The sequence below is a fragment of the Phaseolus vulgaris genome, chromosome 10 (genome assembly GCF_000499845.2).
Source record: "Phaseolus vulgaris cultivar G19833 chromosome 10, P. vulgaris v2.0, whole genome shotgun sequence".
Taxonomy (NCBI): Eukaryota; Viridiplantae; Streptophyta; class Magnoliopsida; order Fabales; family Fabaceae; genus Phaseolus; species Phaseolus vulgaris.
In genome coordinates this window covers 32,969,831-32,981,301 of record NC_023750.2, presented here as the reverse complement: position 1 = coordinate 32,981,301, position 11,471 = coordinate 32,969,831, and the positions used below count along the sequence as shown (strand labels likewise).

Genomic DNA, 11,471 nt, shown 5'->3' with positions numbered 1-11,471 from the left:
AGAAAGAACAGGTCTCTAGAAGAGCTTGCAAGGACTATCCTAAATGACTCTACTCTACCAAAATGCTTCTGGGCTGATGCTGTGAGCACTGCCTGCTACGTGATGAATCGTGTGTTAATTCGGCCTTTTCTGAAGAAAAATCCTTATGAGTTGCTGAATGGGAGAAAGCCAACGTGAGTCACCTAAAAGTCTTTGGTTGGAAGTGTTATATCCTTAACAATGGCAAAGAAAGCTTAGGTAAGTTTGATGCAAAGTCCGATAAAGGTATCTTTCTTGGTTATTCTCTTAATAACCATGCTTATAGAGTCTTTAATAAAAAGCTTATGACTATTGAGGAGTCTATTCATGTTATTTTTTATGAGACTAACAACTGTGAACAAGATGCAGCTAAGATCAATACAGATGAGGATGATCAAAACATCTTTTTAAAGAATCTTGACAACAACACAAAAATTCAACCGATTGAATCCTCAATTCAACCGATTGAAAATCTGCAGCAGGAGGATCTGCCAAAAGATTGGAAGGTTCCTAGGGATCTGTCTATTGACAACATCATAGGTCAAATCCACGAAGGAGTTTCCACCAGAAGGCATATGGCAGAGTTCTGCAATCATACTGCATTCGTTTCAAAGATTGAACCTCAATCAGTGTGTGAAGCTCTCAAGGATGAATTCTAGACAACAACAATGCAGGAAGAGCTTAATTAGTTTGTAAGGAATGAAGTCTGGACTCTTGTTCCAAAAACCAATAAAATGAATGTGATAGGTACCAAGTGGGTGTTCAGAAACAAATCTGATGACTCAGGCATCATTACAAGAAACAAAGCGAGACTCGTGGCTAAAGGATACAATCAAGCTGAAGGAATCGATTATGATGAAACCTTCGCACCCGTGGCAAGGTTTGAAGCGGTAAGATTGTTATTAGCTTTTGCTTATATGAGTGGTTTCAAATTGTTTCAGATGGATGTGAAAAGTGAATTTCTCAATGGAATCGTGAATGAGGAGATATATGTCTCACAACCACCTGGCTTTGAAGATCATAAGCATCCAGAGTATGTATATAAGCTTAACATTGTATGGCCTCAAACAAGCTTCGCGTCAATGGTATGAAAGGCTATGTCTTTTTCTTTTATCTCATGAGTATGAAAGAGGTAAGGTACATAAGACTTTGTTCATTAAGAAAGCTGGAACTAATATTATCTTAGTACAAATATACGTAGATGATATTGTGTTTGGCTCGTCTAATGTAAAACTTTGTGAGGACTTTGTCAAAGCTATGCAGGGGGAGTTCGAAATGTCAATGATGGGAGAACTCTCATTCTTTCTCGGTCTACAAGTTAAACAATCCAAAGAAGGAATCTTCATATGCCAATCAAAGTATTGCAAAGCCATCCTTAAGAAGTTCGAGATGGAAGCATGTAAAGTAGCAGCAACTCAAATGTCAACAAATTGCTATTTAGAAGCTGATGGAGCTGGACCAGAGGTTAATCAAACCATGTACATGGGTTTAATAGGTTCTCTTCTTTATCTAACCGCAAGCAGACCGGACATTATGTTCGTTGTGTGTCTTTGTGCTAGATTCAAGTCCTACCCCAAGGAATCACATCTCAAAGCTGCAAAGAGGATCCTGAAATATCTAAAAGGAACAATATCCATGGGCTTATGGTATCCCTCTCTCTCCTATACATTTGGTAGGTTATTCTAATTCGGACTTTGCAGGTTGCAAATTAGATAAGAAGAGTACAAGTGGAACATGCCACTTTCTTGGATCAAGCCTCATTTCATGGCATAGTAAGAAGCAAGCGTGTGTAGCTTTATCCACAGCTGAAGCTGAATATATAGCTGTTGGTAGCTGTTGTGCGCAGATTCTATGGATCAAACAACAGCTTGAAGATTTTGGATTAAAGATTAGCAAAGTTCCTCTTCTATGTGACAACACAAGTGCCATTAACTTGACAAAGAATCATATCCAACACTCAAGGACAAAGCACATTGAAATAAGACACCACTTCATTCGTGATCATATAACAAATAGAGATTGTGAAATCAAGTTCGTCTCCACAGAAAGACAACTTGCTGATATCTTCACCAAACCTTTATCCAAGGATAGGTTCTATTCTCGACGAAATGAATTGGGAATTCTTGATATGCATGTTTTATCTTAGTTATGTCTTCTTTTGATTTGTCTATTTGATGAGACAAATAGGGGGAGAAGGGTTGCTGGGAGCTGTAATGCTGTAATGTTCTCAATTATGTCAAACTGCTTTAATTTTTGGAAGTGTTTGAAACTGCTGTTTTCTGGTTTACAGTTTTTCAATTGGTTATCTCTGTATTATAACCGATTGTTCTTATGCAAGTTCTGCTATTTTTTTGAAATCTGATATATAGTACACATCTGTTAGGTCTAGCCTATTAAGTGCTTGTTCAGTAATTCCAGGATTCAACAGATTCTAAACAAAGAACATTCCTAAAAGCATCCCAGGGATTTGTCTCCATCACATAGGGGGAGATTGTTGAAGATGGGAAGCTTTGATGTGTCAAATCCTCATAAAGTCTGAAGCTGTGTGATGTTTTTGGTTTAGGTTTTGGTATGGATTTTAGAATCTTTGTAAGATCAGTATTCATTCTCAGACAAAGCTTATTTCAATCTGTTTTAAAGATTAAAGTGTTTTTCATGCAAAGGGAAAAACAACCGATTAAAGATTTGAGATAATCGGCTGTTTGTCACTTAGCTGGCAAAGGTGTTTTCAAACTGTTTTTTTAATCAATTGTATAACTGACAAAACCATTCAACCGGTTAAATCGTGGTTTTAACCAATTAAATGTATGTTGTCATAACAATTTTTTGAAAACATGTTTTAACTGATTTGAATGTTCAAAACTGTCATCAACGGTAGCTTTTCAAGATTTATAAAATGAGTCTTCCTTTGGAGGTAAAAAGATTGATGAAACAGAAAAGGTTGATACTCTGATTGTGATTGATTTGAGAGATTACAAACCTTTTGTGAAAAGGTTTTTACCAAGTTTTAGCAAGATTGCCTTTGAGCTTTGTTGTGATTCAAAGATGTGATCAATAGGGTTCTGGTGTACTGTGATTCCAGGTGTTTTCTAATCCTGTTCAAGTTCTTGTAATTGTTCATATTACTTTCTGTATAACTGCTGTAAAATCCTGTAAAGTCAGTGTGATTCTGGCTTGAGGTGTTTGTTGTGTGCAAAAAGGGTGAGTAGGCTTTGTGGGATTCAAGGTCACCTCTTTGTGTGTGGTGTATGTGTAATCTGTGATTGGTTGCATAGTGAATACTCAGTGGTTTGACTAAGGACTGGATGTAGCTCTTAGATAGAGTGAACCAGTATAATCTATGTGTGTGATTCTTTCTATCTCTTCTCTCATTATCTGTTTGATATTTTCTGCTGTCATAAACAACCGGTTGAAACGTATTTTAACTGATTAAATTTCTGCTATATGTTTCTTTTTGGTATTTTGATTAGCTTTCTAAATTTCTTTTTTGAGTTGATTGTTAAAATTTCATTCTAAGCAAAGTATTTGAGAAAATCTTTTGAAAACAATTCACCCCCTCTTTTGTTCTAGCCATCAAACCTAACACAGAGTATGTCCCTCTTCGCTTTCAACTTGATTGTGCAGGACTTATCCATCCAGAAAGTCTATTCGCTTTCTTCACACACCCTTCCCGAGGCTAGGGGGCCTGAACATCTGACTTGGGTGCTGACTCTCCCCTCAAGTCTACTCTTAACACCTTCAAGATGCCTTATTGCCCTATAGGGTTGATCTGAATTCAGTTGGTTTCTCCCATGACGAGGTGGGCTACTATGTATACCCTTAGTTGCATGTTGTTAATTACTGTTAGTCGACTGAATACATCTCAAACTCAGAGTCTTACTAAGGAGGGAACGTACTGCCTCTTACTATGTTCTTAAGATACTTGAACTCAGAATCTGACCAAGATAGGTCATCTTTCTCAACTCAAACCAAACGTTCTTAGTTATGGCAAATAAAACTTTAAAACATCTTAGCTCAGAATGTTACTGGGACAAAGGTCGTCTTGCCTTATGGCACATACTCAGGGTGCCTGAACTCAGAATCTTACCAAGACAGGTCGACTTCCCCAATTTAGGCCAAACAATCTTAGTTAGTGCTACGATTCTAGGAACCCGGCCTCAGAATCTTACCGAGCAAAGGTCTTCCCACCTGAATCGCTATGCATTTCCACGCTCCCTCATCTTGGAATCTTACCAAGGGGAGGTTAATCTTAAATTCTTTCAGGGTGCCTAGACTCAAAATCTTACTGAGAAAAGGGTTTCCCATCTGAACTATATAATTGTTAAGTCACCTAGGCCTTGGAATCTTACCAGAGGAATATGTGACACTTGTACACACAGTGCGCTTACTCGGATAACTTCTTGATCAAGTCGCCCTCTTGGGTGTTAACAAAGTATCATGGCAAACATATTTAATGAATAACTTTTCATTGGGCGACCTCATTAAAAAACCTGGTAAGGGAAAAGAGTGTCCCCTTCATTGTTCAAATTTTTTAATACATTAACTAAAATAAAATTTGAGGTTGGCCCCATTCAACGTTCGGGGTATAGCTCCATCCTCCAGAGTCTCGAGCCTATAAGCTCCGTTTCCGAGCACCTCTACCACGCGGAATGGGCCAGTCCATTTGGGAGACAACTTCTTCTCCAACTGATAGGGGTGAGCCTTTCGCATGACCAAGTCAGCGACTTGGAATTGGAGAGGTCTCAACTTGGACCTTTGCTTCTGCTCCACCCTCTTCTTCAAAGCTTCGGCTTTGATGCGTGCTTGATCCCGCACCTCGTCGAGTATGTCTAAGTTCACCTTCTTTCCTTCGTTAGGCTCCTCTACCACGAAGTTCTGGAATCGTGGCGAGCTTTCCTGGATTTCCACTGGAATCATAGCATCTGATTCATACACCAAACTGAAAGGTGTCTCCTTCATGGTGGATTGTGGAGTGGTGTGGTAGGCCCACAAGATTCGAGGAACCTCATTTGCCAAGTCCCCTTAGCTTTCTCCAACCTCCTCTTCAAACCTCTGAGCAAGACTCTGTTGGCAAACTCAACCTGCCCATTTGTCTGAGGATGCTCTACCGAGGCGAACACCTGTTAAATGTCGAGCTCTATGCATAGTTTGCCTAACTACTAACTTGCAATCTAGGTGCCATTGTCAGACAATAAACGTTTTGGGATCCCAAAACGACAAACAATATTCTTCCACATAAAGTGCTGAACATTGTGGGAATAAGCCACCACCAGGTACTTCATCTGACGAATTGCTAGTGGGAATAGGCCCAGGATATCTATTGATGTGAACCAAGACCACATAAAGATCACCAAGGATGTCATATATAAAAGGTCACCTCAACAATCAAAAGAAGACTTCACAAGAAGAAGAAAGGGTCATATTCAAGAGCACTTAAAGTTCTTCTTACTAGTTTAGAATATTTTGTAAATAATTGAGTTCTCTTGAAGAATCCAAATAGTAGTATAAATAAAGAGGGCCCAAGCCCAATAAGCCCAAGTCCAAGTGAGAAACCAAGCCCAATCTATGTGTTCAAAGGATGATGAGGAGCAAGGCTAAAGCTTTGGGAGATGAGCATCAATATGATGTCTCTTTTTGTAATTTCTTTTGAGTAGTTTGTAGAAGAATAATAAAAGAAGGTGTAGACATAGGAATAGGGGGTGTTAATGTACAAATATAAGTCACACCTTCCATGTGACATAGAAAGAGGGTGTAGATTTAGGAGGTGCCAAAGAAAGAAAACAAGTCACACTTCCCTTGTGACATAGAATAGGCGCCAAATTCAAATGCTTCTCATTTGAATTTTCCCACTTTAATTTCAGCACTCTCACACTATAAATAGAGGTGTTATGCTCTTGTAAATAACATTGAAATTAGAAGTAAAGTTACTATACTCAAATTTTGAGTGAATTTTGTGAGACTTTTTCTCCTCTTCCTTGTCTCATCTTGTGAGTGCTTTGGGAGATCTCAAGTGGCGACATTCCAACACTTATCTTGGATCATTCATCTCCAAGTGACGTGTCCATTCCCATCCATTGCTTCAAACACATAAGTTTCATCTTCCTTTGTCATTTTAATCGGTTGTTCTCTTTGTTCTTCAATTTTAACCGATTGTTCTTCTTGTATTAATATGTTGTTCGGTTAACTCTTGTTGTTCTTGTTCCTTTTGTCAATTCTGCACTTAATTCCTTCAATTCAATCGGTATATGTGTTGTAAGGATATGGCACTCATGTTATATGAGTTTGGATCATGAATTGGAAGGCATTGGACTGCATTGTTGATTCCTTAAGCCTCCTTGAGTTGTGTGTTGTTTCAATTCTGTTTTGGTGCTTTATTTAAATTCTGTTTGCGCCAATTTCTATTCTGGATTTCAGTACACCAATTGTCATCCATTCATCACTCTAATAGTCTTTTACCTTGGACCTTTGGAAATGAACCTTCACATCTACTTAACACTTGTTAAGTTAATATCAGTGAGGATTTTCCTTAGGTGACTCACCTTTAAATTGCTAAGAATCTTGATCCTAATTTGTAAAAAGTGTCACAAATATAATGAATCTAAAATCAACTCACATCATTTATTCCCAAGTATGAAAAGGCCAGGGGAAGTGAATGGATCGCAACTCCTCTTGGGGTGCATGATGTCAGTCGGCGTGCTTTTGACATTGCTTGCATCGCTGTGCATACTTCATGCAATCTTCCTTCTTGGTTGGCCAATATTACCCTGTCTGAACTGCTTTCAAGGAGAGAGCTCGTCCCCCGACATGACTCCCACAAGTGCCTTCATGGAGTTTTGCCATGATACGCGTACACTGATCTAAGCTTACATAGGTTAAGATAGGATGAGTGTATCCATGCCTGAACAATTTTCCATCTACCAGAGTATATCTGCCCGCATTCTTCTTGATTATCTTGGCCTCTACAGGCTCCGCTGGGAGCATGCCATCAGTAAGGTAACGTCGATATGGTGTCATCCAGGTTTCACCCACATCGACTAGGTAAACATTCGATGATTCCTCTTATGCCAATACATAGACGCTCACCCTGGGTACCTTCAATTTTTCTTGAGTCAATGACCGGTGCCCTCTTCTTCCAACCTCCAAGCCCTCTACATGTTTTACGTCTCCTGTACAACTTACGGTGGTCTTGGGTGACTTCAGAGTCTCTTGAATAACTAACCTCTGGCGACCCCCGTTGATTAATCACATCACCCGTTGCTTGAGCTAGCGAGCTTGGCCAGTAGGTTTGCTCGCGCATTTTGTTCCCTCGGGACATGCACTAATTCAAACATGGGAAAAGTATCCTTTAGGAGCATGACATACTTTAGATACGAGGACATTTGGGGATCCTTGGCCTGGTATTCACCCGTCACTTGCCCAGTCACCAGCAACGAATCACCTTTTACCAGCAAACTTCGAGCATCCATCTCTTTGGCCAACAACATTCTTGCCACCAGTGCTTCATACTCAGCCTGGTTATTGCTGGCTTTGAAAGCGAATCTAAGGGCCTGCTCGATCAACAATCTGTTTTTTCCTTCAAGGATAATACCAGCTCCGCTACCTTGCTGGTTAGAGGACCCATCAATAGAGAGGATCCACTAGAAATCTCAACTATCTAGCTGTGTAGCTTCCGATGAGAGTTCTACTACATAATCAGCATATACTTGACCCTTAATAGGTCCTTTGGGCTCATACTGGACATCAAACTTGGACAACTCGACTGCCTATGCACCATTCGACCTACCATATCAGGATTCTAGAGGACCTTACGAATTGGCAGGTCAGCCATGACGATCATTATGAAGCTCTGGAAATAGTGGCGGAGCCTCCGAGCTGCAAACATAACTGCAAAGGCCACCTTCTCAATGGCCTGATAGCGTACTTCGGGCCCCTGCAACACCTTGCTAACAAAGTATATAGGCCTTTGAACGTGATCTTGTTCCTGCACTATGACTGAGCTAATCGCTTGATCTGTAACTGCGAAGTAGAGGCAGAGGGGAGTACCCAGTAGCGGCTTGCAGAGGACAGGTGGGCTAGCCAAGTATTCCTTCAGCTTAAGGAACATCTCTTCACACTCGCTAGTCCATACGAAACGATTGTTCGACTTCAAACACTGAAAATAAGGATATCCCCGATCTCCTCCATCTGATAAGAACTGAGACAGGGCGACCATTCGCCCAGTTAACTATTGCACCTCCTTTACAGTGGCAGGTCTCCTCATTGCTATGATCGTCACACACTTCTCAGGGTTTGCATCTATTCCCCGTTCAGTGAGGAGAAACCCCAAGAATTTTCCTGCTTCAACCCCGATCACACACTTTTCCGAGTTCAACTTCAAATTATACTTAGCTATCGTGGTAAATAGCTCCTTCAAGTCAGCAATATGTTGATCTCTCTTTTGAGGTGATGACCATGTCGTCAACATATGCTTGCACATTTCGCCCAATCATGGAGGCGAGAATCCTATCCATTAGTCTCTAATAGGTTGCACCAATGTTCTTCAGCCCAAAGGTCAGGACCTTATAGAAATAACGGGAGAGCTCTGTCATGAACGCAGTCTTGCTCTCATCTCGGGGGTGCATGCAAATCTGGTTGTACCCCGAGAATGCATCTAAAAAGTTAAGAAGTCGACACCCTGATGCACTGGCTACAAAGGCGTCGATGCTAGGCAGCCGATATGAATCCTTAGGACATGCCTTATTCAAATCCATGAAATCAACACACATTATCCACTTCCCGTTGGCCTTCTTGACCAACACTACGTTCGCTAGCCACTCAGGGTACTAGATTTCCCTTATGTGGCCAGCGCTTAACAGATTATGAGTTTCTTGCCTGATGACCAAATGTCACTTCTCTTTGAACTTCCTTCATCTTTGTACCACCGATCTGACCTTTGTGTCCATCGTGAGTCGATGACACAAGAAGTCAAGGTCAATGTCGGGCATGTCCGAAGCAGACCATGCAAAGGCATTTAGGTACCTCGTTATCACTTCGGCAAATTGATCTTGCATCTTTTTGCCTAGCAACCTGGCGAGTTTAAACTTCTTTCCTCCAATTTCTCTCTCCTGAACTTCATCTGCAGGCTCAGGTCGCCTATCGCTGGTGATCTCAACACGAGTGATTCCTTCAACTCTCTGTGGCTAGGCGGCAATCACACATACTCCTTTTTTGTTTTTCAAGCTATTCTCAAAACACTTCTTTGTCGCCTTTTGGTTAGACTTGATAACAATTACCGCTCCCTCAAGTGAGGGCAACTTCATCTTCATGTGTCGAGTCGAGGCTACCGCGCCTAACCTGTTCAGGCAGGTCTTCCCAAGAGGATGTTATACGCTGAGGGTGCTTTAACAACTAAATACATGATGTTGACAGTGCTAGATGAGGTGTCGTCTGAGAAAGTTGTCCTCAGCTCTACGTACCCTCTCACCTCCACCTGGTCTCTAGCCAATCCAAACAACCATCGTATGGTCCAAGTTGGTCTGATGACAACTGTAATTTGTTGAAAGTCGCCCAAAACATCACGTCAGCTGAGCTCCCCTGATCAACTAGGACCCTGTGGGAGACTACTGAGATCGGGTTTGTCCGCGGTAACAACTGAGATCACCACCGGATCGTCCTTGTGGGAGACTAGATCTCTCAAGTCTGCCTTGGTCAAACAGAGATCGGGTTTGTCCGCTTGATCGAGCTCTCGTGCTTCCACCATCATTACCTCCCTAGTATACTTCTTATGTTGGGAGGCGGTGCATCCTCCTCCTGAAAATCCTCTTGAGATAGTATTAATCTCACCGTGGACAGGCCTTTCGTGCCTCTGTTCCTCCACTAATACCTCTTTCTTTGACCCCTCCTAGCATCCCTCCATATATTCCTTTAGGAAGCCATCCTTCACCAGTCCTGCCAACTGGTAACCAAGGGCTATACACTGCTCCACGTCATGTCCAAAGGCCTCGTGGAACTCACACCAAGTCTGCTTGTGTCGTCCCAAATTCCGATCAGACTTCGGGGGGAACCTCAGCTTGTTTGCCATACCGGGCATGGTGAGTAGTTCCTTGTAGCTCATTCTGAACTTGGGACGAAAAGACAAGTCGTCTTTTGTCTTAGGCCTAAGTCGATTTTTTCTCGGCGCATAAGGTGCTCGCCATGAAAACCTCTTATGCTAATTTCATAAGTTCGTATTATAAGAAGATTGTATATGAGAAGATGGTAAGAAAAATAAAGATTTTTTATTATCTTGTGTGTAGTTACTTCACTCCATGTATGGAGACTTTCTCTCTCCAAATTACAAGATAATTATGAAAGGATCAACTAATCATGGATTCTATCGTTATAAAATTAATTACGTATAATTGCGTACAATATCGTATAATATGACAAATTCACCGAGGCATGGACTATTATATAACTTTTCTGTACATTTCACATATCCACTCTTCTTTGTTGTCTAACACCACCTGGTGGATTAATATGATGCACATGCCTATTGACAAAATGCATGTGAAAAATCTATTATGCAAAGGGAAGTCACTCACAAGCAACAGAGCTAAGGATGAAGCTAAACATATAGTGTTTACTTTAAGGGACATGACATACTCATCGGAAAAAATTACAGCTAAGACAGATTGACCAGGACATAAATGACCGTTTAATATTTGTTTACATTTCAGATATCCACTCTCTGTTGCTGATCTAACACCACCTGGTGGATTGATAGCATTTTGAAAGCTGATGGTTGCGATTATGGTAGTAACCATGCTCAGATTCCCTCTCATGTTAGTGAGCCATTTATCTTTGGTCTTGATTGTCATCCAACTTCTCATTTTTTCTATAGTTTTTTTCCACCATTTCTTCTCTTCGATCAAATTTTCCTCCATTGTAACCGTCACGTCTTTCTCCATTGTAACTATCACATTTTCCTCCTTTGTAGCTGGTAAGGTTTCCTCCATTGTAATTGTCAAGTTTTCCTCCATTTTAATTTTTCTTTCCGTTTGTCTCTGGGAACAGGTTGTGACTCAATCTCATGTCCCTTAGCCTTTCATGTCCTTCAGCCTTTCATCATTGCTTTTGTGTGTAATTATGTAGGGATCCACTCATCATGGAATTCTATCATTATTAAAATAATTACGTATAATTGTGTACAATAACGTACAATAATTACATACAATAATTGCGCATAATTTTATAATTATTATTTCTTGTCGATAGACTAGATACCGGCTCCTAGTCATGCGGCGGTCTCGACTCCCCCGAAAGCTTTCGACGTCGAAAACATTGACTCGAATAGTTAGGTCTCTTCCTTTTTTGCTTTCGGTTGGGCACACGTGTTTAAAATTTTTGTAAACGTGTGCCCCCTTTTGTGTACAATGACTTGTCGGTCATACGGCTTTTGAATGGATATTATTGTCTTTCAATTTTCAATTCTT

At 40.8% G+C, this 11,471-nt stretch overlaps 2 protein-coding genes across 2 annotated transcripts; both read right to left on the bottom strand.

The window, feature by feature from the left end:
* Positions 1-4,557: 4,557 nt before the first annotated feature.
* LOC137817938 (uncharacterized) lies at positions 4,558-4,977 on the bottom strand. The gene has a single exon (XM_068621163.1). It carries the CDS (start codon positions 4,975-4,977, stop codon positions 4,558-4,560), a length of 420 nt encoding a protein of 139 aa, XP_068477264.1.
* A 225-nt stretch (positions 4,978-5,202) lies between these two features.
* LOC137817937 (uncharacterized) lies at positions 5,203-8,230 on the bottom strand. The gene is made up of 3 exons (XM_068621162.1): positions 7,823-8,230; positions 7,381-7,622; positions 5,203-5,335 (listed from the first exon to the last, which is right to left on the bottom strand). The coding sequence occupies exons 1-3, from the start codon at positions 8,228-8,230 to the stop codon at positions 5,203-5,205; spliced, it is 783 nt and encodes a 260-aa protein (XP_068477263.1).
* Between the last annotated feature and the right edge of the window lie 3,241 nt (positions 8,231-11,471).

Coding starts and splice junctions, on each gene's coding strand:
- LOC137817938 (XM_068621163.1), bottom strand. CDS start 4,977: ATGAAGGAGACACCTTTCAGTTTGGTGTATGAATCAGATGCTATGATT.
- LOC137817937 (XM_068621162.1), bottom strand. CDS start 8,230: ATGGTCGCCCTGTCTCAGTTCTTATCAGATGGAGGAGATCGGGGATAT. Junction 7,623..7,822: donor CTGACCTGCCAATTCGTAAG/GTCCTCTAGAAT, acceptor TCCTCTAACCAG/CAAGGTAGCGGAGCTGGTAT. Junction 5,336..7,380: donor CAAATGTCCTCGTATCTAAA/GTATGTCATGCT, acceptor TCACATCAATAG/ATATCCTGGGCCTATTCCCA.